This window comes from Trichechus manatus, unplaced genomic scaffold (genome assembly GCF_000243295.1).
Source record: "Trichechus manatus latirostris isolate Lorelei unplaced genomic scaffold, TriManLat1.0 scaffold00138, whole genome shotgun sequence".
NCBI lineage: Eukaryota > Metazoa > Chordata > Mammalia > Sirenia > Trichechidae > Trichechus > Trichechus manatus.
Genome location: NW_004444074.1, coordinates 539112 through 561852, shown reverse-complemented (window position 1 = coordinate 561852; position 22741 = coordinate 539112). Strand labels below are relative to the sequence as shown.

Below are 22741 nucleotides of genomic sequence, written 5' to 3'. Positions count from 1 at the left end.
AACTTCAGGAGTGACTTCACCATTGAGCTAAAAGGGTGTCTGGAGGCCATACTCTCAGGGTTTCTCCAGTCTCTGTCAGGCCAGTAAATCTTTTTTTGTGTGTGAGAATTTTGTTCTACACCCTTCTCCAGCTCTGTCCAGAACCTTCTGTTGTGATCCCGGTCAGAGCAGTCCGTGGTGGTGGCTGGGCACCATCTAGTTGTACTGGACTCAGTCTCGTGGGGGCCTTGGTAGCTATGGTCTATTAGTCCTTTGGACTAATCTTTTCCTTGTATCTTGTTTTCTTCATTCTCCCTTGTTCCTGAAGGGGTAAGACCAGTGGAGTATCTTAGATGGCTGCTCACAGGCTTTTAAGACCCCAGATGCTACTCACCAAGGTAGAATGTAGGACATTGTCTTTATAAACTGTGTTATGGCAGTTGAGCTAGATGTTCCCCAAGGCTGTGAATCTTTATGGCAGCAGACTGACTGCTACATCTTTCTCCCGTGGAGCGGCTGGTGGGCTTTAACTGTCGACCTTTTGGTTAGTGCTTTAACCACTGCACCACCAGGGACCTTGAATCAACTACAGTCGAGAATATCTTCAAAGAAGTTAAACAAACACTAATCCTGTGCCACTTGAGGTGGAATCTGTTAAGATGTGTTACAATTGACAGTGGTAAAAATAGGTGTGGAACAGAAAAAGGCTTAGTTGGGCAAATTTTACAAAGCTTGTGAAAAATAAGGTATTTTAAAGCCTGTTGTTGTTATTCATTGTATTATTCATCAGCAGGTAGTTTGTGGAAAATCTTTGAATGTGTCTTGTGTTATTGAACCTGTAGTGTCAGTGGTGAAAATTGCTCCTCTGGACTTAACCATCATAGTTCCGTGTATTTTTGTCAGTTATAGAAGCTGACTATATTGACTTGCCCTAGCACACAGCAGTTTTATGGTTTGGTAGTGGTAAAATTGTATTGTGACTGTTTTGAACTCAGAACTGACGTTAAATTATTTTGAATGAGAACTCTTATTGTCGAACATTGAATGTCTTTGAATATTAGCCTTTGCTGCAGACTTGATAATGTTTCTTACTGAATTCAAACTAAAATTACAAGGTGAAATAGCACTTTTATGGGAAACATTCTGCAGTGCAGTCATTTGAAAACAACTAACGTTTAATCATAAGTAACGTCAAGTTGCTTCATACACGCTAAAACAAGAAATAAGGTCTCCATTCTAACACAAATTTGCAGTGCAGTGGTTAAGCCCTGAGCTGCTAGCTGAAAGGTCGGTGGTTTGAACTGCCAGCTGCTCTGTGGGAAAAAGATGTGGCAGTCTGCTTCCGTAAAAATTAGTCTTTGAAACCCTATGGGACAATTCTAGTCTGTCCTAAAGGGTTGCTATGAGTTGGAATTGACTCGATGGCAACAGGTTTGGTTTTGTAGTTTTTGGTATTTTCTGAGTTCAAGCCGCAGTTCCAGCATCGATTTTTAGACCTCAGTGCAAGTGCAAAGAAAATTTCCATACTTCAGAATCCATTTATCTGTGTAATTGAGGAGTTTCCATCTAATCTTCAAGTGATTGATCTGCAATGTAATGATATGCTAAAAGGCAAATATCAAGAGAAGAGTCTTAATAATGCTTTCAAAGTGATAAATACGCTCATTGAAAATCGTATGCTCATGGATTCATATCAGTACTTGGCAGTACCTATCTGTGTGAAAAAACATTTTCAAAGATGAAATAAGTAAAATCTCATTACATATCAGCATTAATAGATGAATATTTGTAATTTTGATTATAGGATACCTTCACTTTGAAACCTATTAAGCAAAATGTTATCCTTTCCGAAAAGAATTCCCTCATTCTCTTAGTAGAACTGTTACAAAAATTGTACTCAATTATTGCTGTATTTTGAATTTTGTTACTACATTATTTTTGATAGAATATTGCATTCTGTTTTGTTTTAAATACTTCCATAATATCCTTGATTTTGCCACTTGGCCCACAAAGCCTAAAATATTTACTCTCTGGCCTTTTATAGAAAACGTTGGCTGATGCTTGGTATGTATGTATAGTTTATTTGATCAGTCCCCACATGACAAACATTTGGGGTGGTTTCTAGTATTTTGCAATTACACAAATAGTGTTTCATCAAATAAATTGTGTATTTATCATTTCTTGTATTTTGCATAAGTATCCTTGGTGTGGATTACTTTAAGTGAGATTTTTGGGTGAAATAGTACTTTATTTTTACACAAATAACATGTACCTTCTACATTTATTTGCCAACCACACCCTCCCCCTCTGAGGTATTGTCCTGCGTGTGCTAATCTAATTTTTTTTACAGCAGTATATAAAAAATGTTGGCATAGCAGGGCTTACAAAAATACCTCATGGGAAGAAGGTGTGGTTGGCAAACAAACATAGAAAGCACACCTTATTTGCATAAAAATACGGTAAATGCATATATGAATTTGCTAGATTTTTCTCAGTAAGATTTATACTCTTTTGCAGTCCTGCTAATGTTTGAGAATGCATTTTTCCCTTCCACCTCACCATCAGTATTTTAGGTTTTGGCCGCTCTGATAGATAAGAAATGGTATCTTAGTACAGCTCTAATTTGTATTATTTTTACTTTGAGTGCTATTGAGCATATTTTTATATATTTAATGGACATTTGCATTTCTTTTTCTGTGAACTGTTTGTTTATATCTCTGCCAGGTTGTTGCCTTTTTTTTTTTCCTTCTCTGTTTTTAGAAAATAAACATTTGGGGTACTGGGTTGTTGTCTCCTCAGTTTTTCCAAGCTCTTTATATATTAGGGATATTAACCCTTGGTTATATAAGTTTCAAACATTTCTCCCCAGTTTATCATTTGTCTTTTTGTTATTGGTCTCATTTTCCATGGCCTTTCCTCCCAAGTTTTCTTTTTTATATTGCCAAATACATCAATGTTTTCCTTTACTGCTTTAAATTGGGATCATAGAACAGTTTCCTCACTCCGAGGTTACAGAGGAATTTATTCATGTTTCCTTCTAGTACTTTTATAGTTGCATTTTTTTAAATATTTATATTTCTGATCCATTTATAATTGTGATGTTCAGTTTGAATAACAGGTGTAATTTTATTTTTTTCCCATATGGCTGTTGGGTTATCACAACAACACTTATTTTTATTAAATTTCTCTTTTCCCGATTGATTTGAGATGCATCTTTAAGCCATTTAGTAGTGATGTTTGTGTAAGATATGTGATAGGGATATAACAACTTATTTTTTCCAAATGGATTATCAGTTTTCTCAACGACATTTATTTCTTCGTCTTTAATAATATGCCAGATTCTAGGATACATACACATGGATTTGTTTTTGGACTCTCTTTTAGATTTTTGATTGACTTGTCCTTCTTTTGTATTAGCATTCTGCTGTTGTCATGGCAGTAGATAGTTTTGTATTCTCTTTTGGTATTTGGTAAAGCAAATGATCCAATTTCCACATTTCTTGTTTCTCTGATTTTCTGAAGGGTGCTATCCTTATTAGTTTATTCTCTACTATCAACTTTTATATTTTTGCATAGCATAGTCTCATGCATACTATTTGTTCAGTATATATTTGTGAAAGTTAAATCATTTTTAGGGGTGGTAGAGAAGAGAATTAAATGCATTCTTTTAGTTTAACAAACATTTATGTCATATTAACAGTGTTTCATACTTAGTACAGGAGGGTAGAGGTAAAAGGTAGGTGAGTGATATAAAAATAGATAAGATACATTGTCTTTACCTGTGTAGGTGAGAGAGAGAGAAAAATAATTGCAATATAATATGGTAAATGCTGTAGTATGTTTTGGAGCATAAAGGAAAGTGACCACCTCTTCCTAGTAGAATTAAAATTTTGCACACAGGACATTTAATCTAAATCCTGAAAGATTTTGAAGTGGGAATATGTTAGGCAGATAAAAGAGATGATGCAAAGTCATGGAACTGATTAGAAAATGTTAATGTTAAATAATTTTTGTAATGAAGGTACTACAAGTTGATCATTCAAAATTCTTAAATAAGGTCTTAAGTAACAGTGAAGTTTTGGTTTCTTTTAACCTGTAGATTAATTGAATATTAACACTTTATGTGGAATTTAGTTCAGCCTGTTCATTCTAGGCATGGGAATTTACATGACTTTCTTATGATGACATATTCTTGGCAGAACTAGAGTTGAGATTCTTTGTTCCAGGAACTTCCAGAGCAAGGAAATTGGTAGGTGGGTGTATATCGTGCAACCTTTGCATGTATGTTAGAAATGGGACACAAAGGAACAATTTAAACCTTTTTTTTCTTCTGTATTTAATTTAGGAATGTATAAAAGACATTTAAATGTGTTTTGTGACAGAACTTACCTAACAAGAGTTAAATTGGTTCAGTAGATGTCACTGTAAATGACACAGCTAACTGCTTAAAAGTTATATAAAAGGCATGGAGGAGAAATGGCTAGAGCCTCTTTTTTTTTTTTTTCCTTCCTTTTTTTTTGAACTTTAATTAAATCAATTTTAGATCCCCTCCCCACTACCACCACTGAATTTAAGCAAGTTTAAAAAAACAGCTAACATGGGCAGAGCCAACACGATACCCTAGACAGACTCACCACACCGCCCCTCTGCTACAAAGACCTGAAAAACTAAGTCAAACAGATACAAATGTCAATCCAGAACCCTGAACATTAAATGAAGGGATAAAGAACTAGATCAAACACCAAATGGAAGAAGAAACTGATGGAAAACAGAGAACGAGGAGGGGTATGGAGTGGAGGTTCCCTGCCAACTAATATGGCACAGAGTGGCCATCTTAAAACACAGCCAGCAGCCACCCTGGACAGGGAGTACGAGAAGGCAACTTCGTGGAGAACCCAGCAGGAGTCAGAGCACCTGGTAATCAGAGAAAAACACTTTCCCACCCCTCACCCTTCTGGTGAGTAGAAGCAAGAGTCCCCCCAGCCCCAGTCATGGCAGAACCCATCACCAAGGTTCACAATATGAACTCCCCCTTCCTGAGCCTGTCCTGATGCCTTCTGTCAGGAGGCTTTTTTTTTTTTCTTCCTTTTCTTTCTCCTTCCCACCAAGCCCTGTATGCCACCCCATTCTGCCTGCCAATTCTAGCCATGCCACTCCAGCTAGAGAGCCACTGGCCCACCATGGCCCCAGGTTCACCCTGCCCCCACCCACCAGCTCCTACCACACTGCTGTATTTTTTTCTTTCTTTTTTCTTTCTCCTTCCTAGTGAGCCCCATATACCACTCCCACCCCTTCCTACCGGCACCTGGGTCCACTCTACTCCTACTCACCAGCCTTCACCATGCTGCCATTTTTTTCCCTTTCTTAATTGTCTTTCTTCCTCACACCTAGCCCCATACATCACCTACCCCCCATTACCTCCAGTCCCAGGTGTGCTGTTGTGGATAGAGTGCCATGGGCTCAATGGCCTGCCACTTCCCCAGGTCTGCCCCCACCACCTATTGCCCCCCCTCCCCGCACCATTTGTTTGTTTTCTTTCTCCCTTGCACCTAGTCCTGTACGCCACCTCTCCCTTTCCTGCTGGTCTCTGCCACACTGCCATGGCTAGAGCGCTCCCAGTGCTCAGGCTCGCCGCCGTACTGGGCCCATACTGCTTCTCCCCTCCTGTCACTTGAACCACCTGCTGAACAGTGTGAAGTGAGCCTGTACCACTACCCATCCTACACCCCTACCCATCTGGCGAGGGGCTGTGAAAGCTCCCACACTGCTGGACCAACATCAGGAGGCAGACAGCGCCCTAACAGTTCGGTCTCAGCCTCCTAGCCAAACCAGTGTACAGCAAAGCAGTCTCACCTTGCCTACTCTTGCTCTGCCCACCCAGATAAGGTGGTGGGAGCCATTGTGCCCACAGATGAGCCACCAGCAAAGAACGTTCAGCCCACTCTCCCTGACATATCAGAACAAAACATAAAAGCAGGATGAAACAAACATACAATCAATAAATAAAGAAAATAATACCTTAATGTCTCAGAGACAGCAGACAATACTAAAACATGTAAAAAAGCAGGACAAGATAGCTCCAGCAAGTGACCAAAATAAAGAATCAGATAACCTGGTAGAAGAAAAGTCAGTGGAACTACCTGATACAGGATTTAAAAGATTAATCTTTAGGGGTCTCCAGAATGTTAGGAAAGAGATCAAGGAAAACACACAAAACCAAGGAAAAGACAGACAAAATCATAGAAAACACAGACAAAACCAACAAAAACATAGCCAAAATCAAGGTAGACACAGACAAAGCAATAGAAGAATTCAGGAAAATAATACAAGAACAGAACATCGAAATAGATAAGCACTTAGAAATCACACAAAACATCAACTAGAAATCTAAAGGTAAACAGATTTTCAGAAATGGGCAACTCAATAGAAGATTTTAGGAGCAAATTTGAAACAACAGAAGACAGAATCAGTGAGATTGAAGACAAATGCATTCATGCCACTTTGAGGAAAAATCAGAGAAAAAAATGAAGAAAACCTAAGAATTATGTGGGACACAATTAAGAGGCAAAATTTGTGCGTGACGAGAGTTCCAGAATGAGGAGAAAAAGGGAAACACAGAGGAGATTCACTGACAGAAAATTCCTCAAATATTATGAAAGATGAAAAGCTGACCATCCAAAGCTCAGTGAACCCCATATAGAATAGATCCCAAAAGAAAGTCACCAAGACATATCATAATCACACTTGCCAAAACTGAAGACTAAGAAAGAAGCCTGAGAGCATCTTGAAAAAAACAAAGTCACATACAAAGGGGAAACAATAAGATTAAGCTCTGATTACTTGGCAGAAACTATGTAGGCAAGAAGGCAATAGGATGACATACATAAAACCTTGAAAGAAAAAAACTGCCAACCAAGAATACTATATCCTGCAAAACTCTCAAAATTTGATGGCAAAATTAGGGCATTTCCAGATAAACAGAAATTAAGGAAATTCATAAAAACCAAACCAAACTTACAAGTTATATTAAAGAGAGTCCTTCGGTTAGAGAACCAACAACATCAGACAAAACCTAAGTCTAGGAAACAGGACAACAACAGCCAGATACCAACTTCGGTAGAGAAATCTCAATAATAAAGCAAAGCTAAAAGTGTTAAAACAGGGAAACAGAGACATCAATCTGTAAATGACAATGTCAGACCAATAAAAGGGGGAATAAATGGTGTAGGTACAGAACTTTCAAATAGAGAGGAAGTCAAGGTGATACCAAGTAATAAAAGACTGGTTTAAACTTAGGAAGATAAAGGTAAATTTCATAACCATAAAGAAAGTTAACAAACCTACTCATCAAAATAAAAAAGAAGAAAAACATAAAGACTCAGTAAACATGTATAATAACAAAAGATATGAAAAGAAAATCCACAAATAAAAGGAACTCAGCACAGGAAAGTAAGAACAACAGAAATCGTCAGCACTACAAAAATAAGCATAACAATATAACAGCAGTAATCTCATACTTGTCAATAATCACACCGAATGTAAATGACTTAAGTGCATCTGTAAAGAGACAGAGAGTGGCAGAATGGATAAAAAACACAACCCATCAATGTGCTGTCTACAGTAAACACACTCTATAGATATAAAGACATAAATATATTAAAAATCAAAGGATGGAAAAAAGTATATCAAGCAAACAATAACCGAAAAAGAGCAGGTGTCAATACTCATCTCAGATAAAATAGACTTTAAGGCAAAATCAACTGTAAAAGACAAGGAAGGACATTTATTTATTATAATGATTAAAGGGAGAATCCACCAAGAAGACATAACCTTAATAAATACCTATGCACCCAATGACGGGACTCCAAAATACATAAAACAAATTATAACAGCACTGAAAAGAGAAATAGATAGTTCCACAATAATAATAGGAGACTTCAACACACCAGTCTCAGTAAAGAACAGAACATCTAGAAAGAAGCTAAGATACAGAAGAGCTAAAGGCTATAATCAACCAACTTGACCTCACAGACAATATATACAACACTCCACCCAACAGCAGCAAAATACATATTCTTTTCAGCACACATGGAACATTCTCCAGAATAGACCACATTTTAGGCCACAAAGCAACCCTCAGTAAAATCCAAAACATCAAAATAATACAGAACATACTCTCTGATTATGATGCCAATAAGGGTAGAAATCAGTAACAAGAAGAGCAAGAGAAAACAATCAAATTCATGGGAACTAAATAAGAACATGCTTAAAAACCACTGGGTAATAGAAGCAATCAAATAGGAAATAAAAAAATTCCTAGAATCAAATGAGAATGAAAACACATCACAGGAAACCTTTGGCACACAGCAAAGGCAGTGCTCAGAGGTCAATTTATAGCAATAAATGTACACATCAAAAAAGAATGGGCCAAAATCAGAACATTAGTCTACAACTCAAACAAATAGAAAAAAAAAAAAAGCCCACAGGCACAGAAGAAAGGAAATAATAAAGATTAGAGCAGAAATACAGTAGGAAAACAGTAGAAAGAATCAACAAGACCAAAAGCCAAAGATTAAACAAGCCTATAAAACCAAAATACACGTGAGGAACGTGCTTTGTAGTTCAGTCAGGTATACGAGACCACATGGGCAGCACTGGCCCCAAAACAGACAGGCAGGGACAGGAAAACTGGATGAATGGACACGAGGAGTCCAGGGTGGAAAGGGGAAAGTGATGACACATTGGGGAGATTGCAACCCATGTCACAAAACAATTTGTGTATAAATTTTTGAATGAGAAACTAATTTGCGATGTAAACTTTCACGTAAAGCTCAGTTTAAACATAAAAAGCTAGCACTTAATGTAGTGCTTTCTATGGCTGAGTACTAGTTTATGCTTATATTCATTAACTTAATTCTCACAACTATCACAACTACGGAGTAGAGATCGATTATTATTCTCATTTTACAGTAATATAGGAAAATGAGGCTACCCAAGATCACAGCTTGTAAGTAGTGTTGACAGGATTCAAACGTAGGCAGTGTCATTCCAGAATCCAGGTTCTGAAGTCTCTCAGTTATGACAGCCATTTTTTAAACTGGGTACTCTGATATAAAGGAATTGATAGCAGGGCCACCAGGGAATTTACTAGTTATCTGTAGTGTCTGTTTACCTAATGAAGCAGAGTTGATAAAAACCATATTTTAATGTGAATCCAGTTTATGGGGAAGCAGTTGTCCACATTAAATTAAATATTTTATTCCACCGTGTTTTTTTTTTTTTTACCTTTGGAAAGTCTGTACTAGAGTCGATTGATAAACTATTATGTGAAAGGAAAAGGAAGCCTATTGAGTTAAATCTTTTGTGCATTTTCTTATATCTGAAGATCAGTAATAGATGGGAGTTTCCCTATTGTTGGAAACATGCTATGGGTACATTTTGAGTTGTGTATATTTTTAATAGAATAATCTGTATTTTATATCATCTCGTCTATCTCACTATATCAGAATTAAAGTACTGTATAGTAAAAATCCACTTAAAAAAACAGACAAAAAGCCACAGGTGATTGTGATGATGAGCCTGGTTTAGGAACAACTGTGTTAATAGACCATACTGCCTTCTCTGTGAACTTCTAGGCCTGAGATAATTTTGTAAATACTGTCAGTAAATGATCTTAACAGCTTTTGCCTTTCCTGACCTTTTTCTTTTCTCATTTCTCTACAGTAGTTTATGCCAACGTGGCTTCATTCATACAGATGAACCAAGGATTGGGATAGCAGTATAAAATTAGAATCAGACAGCTGACTGCCCAGCAGGATGCCATCAACTAACCGAGCGGGCAGCCTGAAGGACCCTGAAATTGCAGAGCTCTTTTTCAAAGAAGATCCAGAGAAGCTCTTCACAGATCTCAGAGAAATTGGCCATGGAAGTTTTGGAGCAGTGTATTTTGTAAGTGTTAAAGGCTTAATGTCAGTGGCTAGCATTTGCTTAATGTCCACTCCTGGCAGAATAAAATGCGATAAAATAAAGAAATATGATCCATAGTCTATTTTATAGTCACTTGCTTAGGGGTGTATGTATGTGTGTAAAATCCAAATATGAATGTAGATAGTTTTATTTATTGATAGTGTGTTTTTAAAGCTTCTTGGATTATTGAAAAAATATTATTTTAATGTACATGTTACTTGTTTAGAATTTTTAGCACACTGTTTTTAGGAGTCTTACGGCATGCATTGGATCACTGGTTGTGCAGTGGTTAAGAGCTTGGCTGCTAACCAAAAGGTTGGCAGTTCAAATTCACAGCTGCTTCTTGGAAACCCTATGGGGCAGTTCTACTGTGTCCTATAAGGTCACTAAATGAGTGGGAGTCGACTTGACAGAAATGGGTTTTGTTTTTTGTTTTTGATTTGTAGCATGCATTGCTATAAAATTAAATATTGCAGAACAATGACTTTTCTGTAAAATACCTTGCTATGTCAGTCTATTTTAGTGTTGTGGAAATCCAGAATTATTATTTGACGAAAGGGTATGTACCATACAAGTCTGTTTTCTTTTGAACCTTAGCTTTAATTCTATTTTGAGATTTTAAGTAAAAGACCTGTAATAAACTTCTGATTGTTCATACTGAGGATGTATTATATCACCTTTACCTTTGAAGGAGTCCTGGTGGCGCAGTGGTTAAGAGCTTGGCTGCTAACCAAACAGTCTGCAGTTCAAATCCACTAGCTGCTCCTTGGAAACCTTATGGGGCAGTTCTACCCTGTCCTGTAGGGTCGCTATGAGTCTGAATTGACTCAATGGCAACAGGTTTAGTTTGGTTTTACCTTTGGAAACAGAAAAACACAAAGGAAAAAAAAAATATTACTTGTAAATTTTTTTTCCTTCAGATAATCACTGATATATCTTTTTGGCCTTTTCAATAATACGCATATATCTAGGGTGAACAATCATCCCAGTTTGTCCAGGACTCTCTTAGTTTTAGCAGTGAATCCCATGTCCTGGAAACCCCTCAGTCCCGGGCAAACTGAGGTTGATCCACCCTATTGGTATCTAGTTCTGCTATAACAGAAATACCACAAGTGGATGGCTTTAACAAAGAGAAGTTTATTTTCTCACAGTCTAATAGGCTAGAAGTCCAAATTCAGGGTGTCACCTCCAGGGGAAGGCATTCTGTCTCTGTTGGCTCTGGAGGGAAGGTCCTTTTCATCTGTCTTCCCCTGGACTAAGAGCTTCTTTGCGCAGGAACCCTAGGTCCAAAGGACACGCTCTGCTCCTGGCACTGCTTTCTTGGTAGTATGAGGTCCCCCACTCTCTGCTTGCTTCCCTTTCCTTTTATCTCTTGTAAGATAAAAGGTGGTGCGGGCCACACCCCAGGGAAGCTACCAATTATGTTGGATCAGGGATGTGATCTTAGTATGGGTGTTACAATCCCACCCTAATTCTCTTCAACATAAAATTACAATCACTAAATGGAGGACAGCCACACAATACTGGGAATCACCGCCCAGCCAAACTGATACACACATTTTTTTGAGACATAATTCAATCCATGACAATATCTGTAATACATAATGTTTATATGTATATACTGTTCACTTGTCATTTATTTTTTGAAACAAAAATGTTACAGTTTATTTTATACTATTCTGCAGCCTTGTTTACTTTCATATTGTGTTTATGTGTAACATTTAATCGCTGTATTAGACTTCATCATATATCTATTTGATACTCCATAGTTTATCTCATCATTTCATAGTATTAGATATTTAGATTATTTCCTTTTGTTGTTTTTTTTTGCTGTTAAAATTAATGGTGTGATGAACATCTTTATGAAACGTGTGCCAATTTGGAGGAGAAAAAAAAGAAAAGGCAAACAAGCCAGTGCAAATAGCCTAGAAAATAATGAAAAAGAAGATTATTGAAGGAATCCTTGAATCATCAAATATTAAAATAACTATAACACAATAATTAAAGCAATATAGTATTAGACAAAAAGATCAGTATAACAGAATAGAACCAGAAATAGTACAACGGTAATTTAAAGAGCCTTTTTGTGGGGCGGGGGTGGGGGGGGAAGTATTCTATAATGTGTGTCTACTTGGTAGTTTCTTGTACAGGTTAAGAAAAACATCTTTCAGCATAAAACTTTCACTGATTAGGAAAAATAATTTTGTTCATTGTTTATAAATAAGTTGTCATAGGCAAGTAAAGGTTTGTATATATATATTTTGTGTTGAGAAATGAAGGTCTCAGTACTTAAATATAGTTTCACCTTAAGTCTATTGAAGTGCAGATTTTGAACTAAGTCGTGCCATTTCCCCCCCAATAGTTTATTATGAAAAATTTTAAACATACCAAAAAGTGAAAAGAGTATTTCAGTGTACTCGCAGATAGTCTACCTTTAACATTTTATTACGCTTGCAAACATTTGTGTCCATCCCTCTACCCATCAACCCATCTCATTATTTTTTACCTATTTCAAAGTAAGTAGTAGACTTCAGTGCACCTTCCTCTAAATATTTGAGCATGCATATCATTAGCTAGAGTTCAATATTTTTTACTTGCTTTATTTTGAAGTAAAAATTATATGCAGTGAAATGCACAGATCTTCACTGTACCATTAAATGAGTTGTGACAAATGTATACCTGTATAACCCAGTGGAGCCCTGGTGGCGCAGTGGTTAAGAGATATGGCTGTTAACCTAAAGGTCAGTAGTTCGAATCAACCAGCCGCTCCTTGGAAACACTGTGGGGCAGTTCTACTCTGCCCTGTAGGGTTGCTATGAGTCAGAATCATCTCAACGGCAATGGTTTATAACCCAAACACTTTCAAGATGTGGAACATTATCATTACCTCAGAAAGTTGCCTCATGCCCCTTCTCAGTCAGTCTCCATTCTACCTCCTAGAGGTGAACAACAATTCTCATTTTTTCGACTGTAGATTAATTTTGCCTATTCTAGAATCATACAGTATATACTTTTTTGTGTCTTTATCGTGTAGCATAATGTTTTTGAGATTCATCCATGTGTTGAAATACTATAATTCTTTTTTATCGCAGAGTAGGATACTGTTGTATTCCACAGTTTGTTTATACATTCTTCTATTGGTGACTATCTAGACCATTTACAGTTGGGGGCAATTATGAATAAACTTGCTCTGTACATTCTTGTTCAAATCTTTCTGTGGACCTGAGATTTTATTTCTCTTAAGTAAATACCTAGGATGGAATTATTAGATCATAAGGCAGGTGTATGTTTAGTTTTATAAACAATCGCTAGACTTTTTCATTAAGAGGTAGAAATTTTACATTTCCCATCAACAGTGTATGAGAGTTCTGTTTGCTCCATATTTTCTCCAGTATTGGGTGTTAACAGTCATTTTAATCTGGGCCATTCTGATGGTTGTGTAATGATCTCTCTTAATGGTTCTAATGTACATTTAACTGATGACTAGTGATGTTGAGTACTTTTTCATGGGCTTAACGGCCATTCACATTTCTCTGTGAAGTCTCTGTTCAAATCTTTTGCCCGTTTTTTAAAAAATTGAGTTTTTTGTTTTTCAGTTGAATTGTAGGAGTTCTCTGTATATCCTGGCTATTTCCCAGATACATGATTTGCAAATATTTTCTCCCAGTGTATGGCTTACCTATTTATTTTCTCTACAGTGTTCTTTGGTGAGCAGAAGTTTTTAATTTTGATGAAGTTCAATTTATCAACTTTTTTCTTTTATGGTTATTATGTTCTGTGTCTTGACCAAGAAATATTTGTTTAATCCCTTATCACAAAAATGTCCTTCTTTGTTTCTTCTAAAATTATTATTATATTAGCTTTTATGTTTAGATCTTTGATCCATCTTGAATTACCTTTTATGTATGATTTGTGGATGGCGGTTAAGATTCTTTTTCATATGGATAACCAGTTTTTTCAGCACCATTTGTTGAAAAGACTTTTCTTTCTCCACTGGATTGCTTTGGTGCCTTTGTTGGAAATCAGTTGACCATATAAATATGAGTCTATTTCTGGGCTCTCCTTTCTGCTCACTTAATCTATTTGTTAGGCCTTATATTAATACCAGGAGTACCTGGGTGACAGAAAATGTAAGTATTTTGGTTAGCACTTGGCTACTTACCAAAAGGTTGGTGGTTCAAATTCACCAACATGCCTAAGAAGAAAGGCCTGGCGATCTACTTCAGACAGATCACAGCCATTGAAAACTCTGTGGAGCACAGCTCTACTCTGACACACCTGAGGTTGCCATGAGTCTGAGGTGACTCATCACTAACTGATAATGTTGGTACCATGGTGAAATCAGGTAATGTGAGTCCTCAAGTTTGTTTGTTTGTTTTTTTTTCCTCTCAAGATTGCTTTGGATCTTCTAGGTCTTTTGCATTTCCATGTAAATTTAAAATCAGCTTATTAATTTCTTTTTAAAAGCCTGCAAGGATTATGATTGCAATTGAATTGAATCTGTAGACTAATTTGGAGAGAATTGACATCTTAATAATAGCTCTTCCAGTTCAACTTTTTAAATTTCTCTCTGCAGTGTTTTATAGTTTCCATTGTAGAGGTTTTTCTTTCTTTTGTTTAATTAGTATTTTAACATTTTGTGGTATTTTTGATACTATTGTAAATGGAATTATTTTTCAATTTAATTTTCAGATTGTTTCTTGCTAGTGTATAAATGAAGTTGATTTTTGTATATTTTATATCCTAAAAGTTTGCTAAATTCATTTATTCTAGTAGTTGTTCTTTAACCTTCTTAGTATTGACTATTTAAACAATCATGTCATCTACAAATGGAAACTTTACTTCTTTGGTTTTTTATGCTGTTTATTTCACTTCCTTGTGTTATTGCCGGGGCTAGAACTTCCAGCATGGTGTTGTATAGAAGTTGTGAGAGAAGGTATCCTTGAGTGATGATATTTTAATGTACCAGCAAAGAATTAAAACTGTGAAGTTTTATACTTTGACCTAGGTGGACTTCAAGAATATTTTTTCCATGTGGGTGCCTTGTCCCTCATTCTTTTAGGGGTTTTCCTATGGGGTTAGGGCAATATTTGGATGTTTGTAACATCTCTGATTCCATAACTTTACACTACCTGCTGTGATTCGCTTCCTCACCCCTCACCTTTCTGTACCTACTTGCTACAGTGCTGTAGTAAACATCCTTATAGAAATATTCTTAAAGCATGTGGTCAACAATTTCTTTGGTGTATCTATGTAGATATGGCAAAAGTGCTCTCCAAAACAGTTGTTTGATTTTACATTCAGATGAGTGCATATAAAATATTCTGTTTTCCTGTACCTTTGCCCACATTTGGTATTTTAAGTCTTTTAAAGTATATTATCATCTGTCAAGGATTGAATTATGTCCCCCCAAAAATGTGTATCAGTTTGGCTAGGCAATGATTCCCAGTATTGTGTGGTTGTCCTCCATTTTGTGATTGTAATTTTAAGTTAAAGAGAAATAGGATGGGATTGTAATACCCTTACTAAGGTCTTCTTGAGGTAGAAACATACCATTTAATTTTCTGCTGTTTTCTAAGTATGCATTTATCTATAAATTTCCCAGTAAACAGTGTTCAGCTGTATGTCACACATTTTCATGTTGTCTTTTTTGTTTTTTTACATTGAATAAAAACATTTATTAAACTCATTCCTTTTCCCTTAATCACGTTCCATTTCCATGCCTCAGGGGAAGCATCACTTTATACAACCATCAAGATGGAGAGGTTGTATGATCAAGTTGAAGATGTAATTGTTAAGCTAAATTAAATTGTCAGGAGTTCCAAGGAAGCTTCCTTGTTGATTGGGGTTGAGTTCACTCCACAAGCAGAATATGTCTTGTGATCCTGTCCAGATACCAGGCATGGCGTGTACAACTTGGAGGAAGAGTTAGCCTTCACTATGTCATGTTAAAACCGCTTTGGAGGAGAGCTGCGTATTAGGCTGAATCTATTTCTTTGGACTTGTGGTTCACAGGGTAACTATTATTGCAGAGTTTTTCTGCTCTTGGACAACTTGCTGTTTCATTAAGTGACTTCAGAGATTTTGACACCAGAAGGTTAGATGAGCTGTCAGGATTTTCATACTGGCAGAAAATCAAAATCTCTTATTGTTTCCTAATTTCTTTTTTCCTTTTATTATTGTAGTTTAGATGAAGTTTCCATTTCAAGTAAGGCTCCCATACAAAAATTTATACATACGTTGTTATGCGACCCTAATTGATCTCCCTATACTGTGACAGCACACTCCTCCTTTCCAACCCTGATTCCCCATGTCCATTCAGCCAGCTCCTAACCCTCTCTGCCTTCCCATCTCACCTCCGGACAGGAGCTGCCCATTTAGTCTCTTGTATCTACTTGAGCTAAGAGGCACACTCCTCACGAGTATCCCTTTATGTCCCACAGTCTAGTCCAATCCCTGTCTGAAGAATTGGCCTCAGAAATTGTTTTAGTTCTGGGCTGATAGAGAATCTGGGGGCCATGCTTTCCGGGGTTCCTCCAATCTCAGACCATTAAGTCTGGCCTTCTTACTAGAATTTGACTTCTGCACCCCACCTTTCTCCTGCTCCATCAGGGACTCTCTGTTGTGTTCCTTGTCAGGGCAGTCTTTGGTGGTAGCCGGGCACCATCTAGTTCTTCTGGTCTCAGGCTGATGAAGTCTTTGATTTATGTGGCCCTTTCTGTCTCTTGGGCTACTACTTTCCTCGTGTCTTTGGTGTTCTTCATTCTCCTTTACTCCAGCTGGTTGGGACCAATTGATGCATCTTAGATGGCCACTTGCAAGCTTTTAAGACCCCAAACACCACTCATCAAAGTAGGATGCAGAACGTTTTTTTAATAAACTTTGTTACGCCTGTTGACCTAGATGTCCCCTGAAAGCATGGTCCCCATATCCCTGCCCCCCTGCTACACTGTCCCTCAAAGTGTTTGATTGTATTCAGGAAACTTTTTAGCTTTGGTTTAGTCCAGTTGTGCTGACTTCCCCTGTGGTGTGTGCTGTCCTTCACTTCACCTAAGATAAAACTTGTCTGCTATCTAGTTAGTGAATAACCCTCACCCTCCCTCCCCACACTCGTAACCATCAAAGAATGTTGTCTTCTGTGTTTAAACCTATTCTTGAGTTCTTACAATAGTGGTCTTATATAATATTTGTCCTTCTGTGACTGACTAACTTCACTCAGCATAATGCCCTCCAGATTCCTCCATGTCATATGATGTTTCACAGCTTCATCGTTGTTCTTTATTGTTGCATAGTATTCCATTGTGTGGATATGCCATAATTTGTTTATCCATTCGTCCATTGATGGGCACCTAGGTTGTTTCTATCCTTTTGCTATTATGAACAGTGCTGCAGTGAACATGGGTGTGCATATATCTATTTGTGTGACAGCTTATTTCTCTAGGATATATTCCAAGGAGTGGGATAGCTGGATCGTATGGTACTTCTATTTCTAGCTTTTTAAGGAAGCACCAAATTGATTTCCAAAGTGGTTGTACCATTTTACATTCCCATCAGCAGTGTGTAAATGTTCCAGTCTCTGGATTAATGCCAGCCCTTTTGGGGTGAGATGATACCTCATTGTAGTTTTGATCTGCATTTTCTAATGGCTAATGATTGTGAGCATTTCTTCATGTGTCTGTTAGCGGCCTGAATATCTTCTTTGGAGAAGTGCCTGTTCCTATCCTTTGCCCATTTTTTAATTGGGTTATTTGTCTTTTTGTTGTTGAGGTTTTGCAGTATCTTGTAGATTTTAGAGATTAGATGCTGATCGGATTTGTCGTAGCCAAAATTTTTTTCCCAGTCTGTAGGTTATCTTTTTACTTTTTTGGTGAAGTCTTTTGATGAGCATAAATGTTTGATTTTTAGAAGCTCCCAGTTATCTAGTCTGTCTTCTGGTGCTTGTGCATTGTTAACTTATGGTTCGTATTGTGTATGCCATGTATTAGGGCTCTTAGTGTTGTTCCTAATTTTTCTTCCTTGATCTTCATTGTTTTAAATTTTATATTAGGTCTTTGATCCATTTTGAGTTAGTTTTTGTGCATGGTGTGAGGTATGGGTCTTGTTCAAGTTTTCTGCAGATGGATATCCAGTTATGCCACCGCTGTTTGTTAAAGAGATTGTCTTTTCCCAATTAACAGACTTTGGGCCTTTGTCAAATATCAGCTGCTCACAGGTGGATGAATGTATGTCTGGATTCTCAATTCTGTTGCATTGATCTATGTATCTGTTGTTGTACCAGTTCCAGGCTGTTTTGACTACTGTGGTGGTATAATAAGTTCTAAAATCAGGTTGTATGAGGCTTCCCACTTTGTTCTTCTTCTTGAGTAATGCTTTACTTATTCGAGGTCTCTTCCCTTTCCATATGAAGTTGATAATTTGTTTCTCCATCTCATTAAAAAATGCCGGTGGAATTTGGATTGGGATTGCACCGTATCTGTAGATCGCTTTGAGTAGAATTGACATTTTCACAATGTCGAGTCTTCATATCCATGAGCAAGGTATGTTTTTCAACTTATGCAGGTCTTTTTTGGTTTCTTGCGGTAGTGTCATGTAGTTTTCATCGCATATGTCTTTTATGTCTCTGGTTAGATTTTATTCTTAAGTATGTTATTTTCTTGAGGGCTATTGTAAATGGTATTGATTTGGCAAAAAGCCAGAACATCTGCTTATATTCAGGTGCATGCCACGCCCCCAAGGAAACTGTCTTTCATCTGAGTGGCTACTCACAGCATATTCAGTCATGGAAGTGATCACATACAAACACTGAGAATCATGACTCAGCCAAGTTGACACACAATCTTAACCATCACAGGGGTTGAGAATATATGACTTGATAGTATCATACTCCTCTTTCATTACTCATAGCTCATTTGGTTCTTAAAAAACTTTTTCTTTTGACTCTTAACCTTACTTTTTCTGTATCAGAAGAATATTTCATCCTCTTTTCATATAGGTCCCATTTACCTCTTCTTCACATCCTTTATGCTATTCTTGTCACATATATTATTACATCTACATATATTATAAATCCACAGAGCAATGTTATAATTTTTACTTCAAATAGTCATGTATTTTAAAGAAATTAAGAGTTGACTTGAAAGAGCTGGCAGTGGTTAAAACTGGAACAGTTTGAGCAAGAAGAGATTTCTATTATTAAATGTAGAAGGACTGAGGGAAATGTCACAGCCATTTGTGGGCAAAAGTTTAAAGAGATACAGGATGTATGCATAATTTCAAGTATCTCCCTAAGATATTCATTAATTAAAACGAGAAAGTCAGTGGAGAAACCTGGCATAGTCCACCTTTATTAAGAGATCAAGGTTGGTATCACCAGTAGTAAGACATATCAACTTCATGTATCCCCTGATATGGCACCCTGAGAAGGACACATCACTTTTGTGATAATGTTGCAAAAAAAAAAAGGTATAACTTTAATTATGAGGAAACATCAGGCAAACTCAAATTGAAGAACATTATTATAAAATAGCTAACTAGTACTCTTCACCTGAACATAAAGAAAATAACAGAATAAATAAAATAGCCAGTAAACAACATCATAATTAATGAAGAAATTGAAGTTGTCGGTGATTTCATTCTACCTGAATGAATAATCAACACCCATGGAAGCAGTAGTCAAGAAATCAAAGGATGTATTGTTTTGGGCAAATCTGCTGCAGAAGACCTGTTTACAAGTGTGTTGCTTTATTTTTAAACATTTGAGGATTTTCTAAATATCATTCTGTTATTCTCTGTTTAAATCTCTTTAAAAAGTACAGATGTTACTTTGATGACTGAGGTGCACCCGATTCAAGCCATGGTCTGTTTAATCGCCTCATGCATGCAAAAGCTGGACAATGAAAAAGGAAAGCAGAAGAAAAACTGATGCATTTGAACTGTGGTATTGTCAAAGAATATTAAGTATACTGTGGACTGCCAGAGGAATGAACAAATCAGTCTTAGAAGAAATACAACTGGAATGCACTTTAGAAGCAAGGATGGAGACTTTGGCTCACTTACTTTGGACATGTCATCAGGAAAGACCAATCACTAGAAAAGGGCATCATGTTTACTAAAGTAGAGTGTCAGCAAAAATAAGGGACACCCTCAGTGAGATGGATTGACACAATAGCCAAAACAATGGACTCAAACATACCAATGATCATGAAGATGGTGCAGGACTAGGCAACGTTTCCTTCTGTTATACATAAAGGTGCCATGAGCCCGAGCCAACTCAGTGTCACCCAACAAAAACAATAGCAGCTGTTCAAAAATGTCATGGTCATGAAAGACAAAGAAAGACTGAGGAACTGACACAGATTGGAGGAGACTAAGGCAATGGGATAGCCAAATGTAATGTGGGATCCTGAAACAGAAAAAGGTTATTAATGAAAAAACTGGTGAAATGCAAATAAAGCCTATAGTTGTTAATAATATTTTTCTGGTGTTAATTTCTTTGTTTTGGTAATTGTTCTATATTATGCAAGATGTTAACATTAGGGAAAGCTGAATGAAGGCCATATGGTAACACTTTGTACTATTTTTAAAACTTTTCTGTGAGTCTGAAATGATTTCAGGGTAGTATTTTTTTAATTGACTAATTTTGAGTATACTTTACATACCGTAAATACACAGATATTAGATGTGTAGTTTGATGAAATTAGACAAATTATCCCTGTAAAGCCAACAATGCAAGATACAGAATGGGGTGGTAATGGTGGAGGGGATAGGGTGCAAGGAGTAGGAGAGGAAGTGGCATTTCTTTGAGTATACCTTTTTGGACAAGTATTTTATATATTTTAAAAATTAAATTAATATGTATGGGAGGAGACATTGAAATCAAATGCAAGAGAAACAGTGAACCCAATTGCATTTCAGAACACACTGAGAAAAAAAAAAAAAAACACCAAGAACTAATGTTAGTAACTTTTGAAAATAGTATTTTAGCTGTATACTGTCATTCTGCTTTGGGAGAAGGAAACTGCTGATAAATCTTAAACTCTTCTTAATAGGTTTGTTTCATACTGGTATAGCTGGGACTGTTCTGAAACTATGTGTGAAAGAATTGAACAATGAATAATGATGATATTATAGGGAGTCAGGGTTCTAACTATGAAAAAAGGGACATAAAAATACAGAAGTATGGAATTGGGGAAGGAACCCTGTGGAATTGGGTAGGGGTTGGATAGGAATTAGGGGCATCAGAATGAACTAATTTATATGTATGTATATGAATATACATACATATACACACATATATTCATATATATGTTAGTTCTGCCTGCTGCAACATTCTAGTTGCAATGATAACTCCACTAGCAATGAGCACACCTAGCACCCAGATCTTGGATTCTCCACCAAAAGGAACAAAGACTCCTTGGAGGAATGGCCGATTCTATTGCTGGGAAAGGGGAGGTAGAGAAGCCTAGAACATATAGTGCCAGAAGGTAAGAAAGTACTTTAAAAAAAGCAGGGAGGGAGGGGACCTGTTAAAAAGTACACTGGAGCCAGCTTGAAGAGGCTTCACTGACCAATTCTGGGATAAGTTGAGCATCAATATAAATAAAGACAGTAATGGGTTATAACACATAGAATAAAATAGGAATCCATAATTTCTATGATGGTGGATGGATGGGTGGATGAATGAGAAACGAGGGCCCTTCCTTGTAATAGAATCCTGACTGATTAATGTGGAGAGAGTGGTAGAATTGGAAAAATGTATTTTAAATCATCGTACAGAAGATTGTCTTAACCTAGAGTGTTCAGTGGTTGCTGAGTCTAGGGGAAAAGTTTCATGAGGAGCAGGATGTTTACAGATTAAGTATGAGGAGATCCTTTTAAATGCAAGTGTTAAATGCAAGGTGGAAAATAGTAATTATATACATTGGAGAAACCTGACAACACCTTGAGTGGGTGATCACAATTAATACAAATGAAGTATAGACAGACATCATATACCTCTAGATATGATATCCTGAAAAGGACACAATATCACTTTTGTAGTGTTTTGGCCAGAGATGTATAACCTGAATCTAATCATGAAGAAATACCAGATAAGCACAAATTTAGAGCATTCTATAAAATACCATAGTGTGGTGGTGGTGGTGTTAGGTGCCATCAAGTCGGTTCTGACTCATAGTGACCCTACATACAACAGAATGAAACTCTTCCTGGCCCTGTGCCATCCTCACAATCTTATGTTTGAGCCCATTGTTGCAGCCACTGTGTCAGTCAATCTTGTTGAGGGTCTTCCTCTCTTTCGCTGACCCTCTACTAAGCATGATGTACTTCTCCAGGGACGGGTCACTCCTAATAACATGTCCTAAGTAGTGAGATAAAGTCTCGCCATCCTTTTTCTAAGCATTCTGGCTGTACTTCTTCCAAGACAGATTTGTTCGTTCTTCTGGTAGTCCATGGTATAGTCAATATTCTTTGCCAACATCATAATTCAAAGGCATCAGATTTTCTTTGGTCTTCCTTATTCATTGTCCAGCTTTCACAAAATATGAGGCAATTGAAAATACCATGGCTTGGGTCAGGTGCACCTTAGTCCTCAGAGTGACACTTTTTAACACTTAAAAGAGATCTTTTGCAGCAGATTTGCCCACTGCAATATGTTGTTTGATTTCTTGACTGCTGCTTCCATGGACATTGATTGTGGATCCTAATAAAATGAAATCCTTCATAACTTTAGTATTTTCTCTGTTTATCATGATGTTGCTTATTGGTCCAGTTGTGAGGATTTTTGTTTTCTTTATGT

General features: G+C 36.9%; 1 protein-coding gene across 3 annotated transcripts in view; it reads left to right on the top strand.

The window, feature by feature from the left end:
- Positions 1–22741, top strand: part of TAOK1 (TAO kinase 1) — a 155430-nt gene that overhangs the window by 70734 nt on the left and 61955 nt on the right. For all 3 annotated transcript variants that reach the window (XM_004385347.2, XM_023739620.1, XM_023739619.1), the window contains one exon: positions 9703–9927. In XM_004385347.2, coding sequence (XP_004385404.1) covers positions 9796–9927 — 132 coding nt within the window. In that variant the 5' untranslated portion in view covers positions 9703–9795. The remainder of the gene's footprint in view (positions 1–9702; positions 9928–22741) is intronic.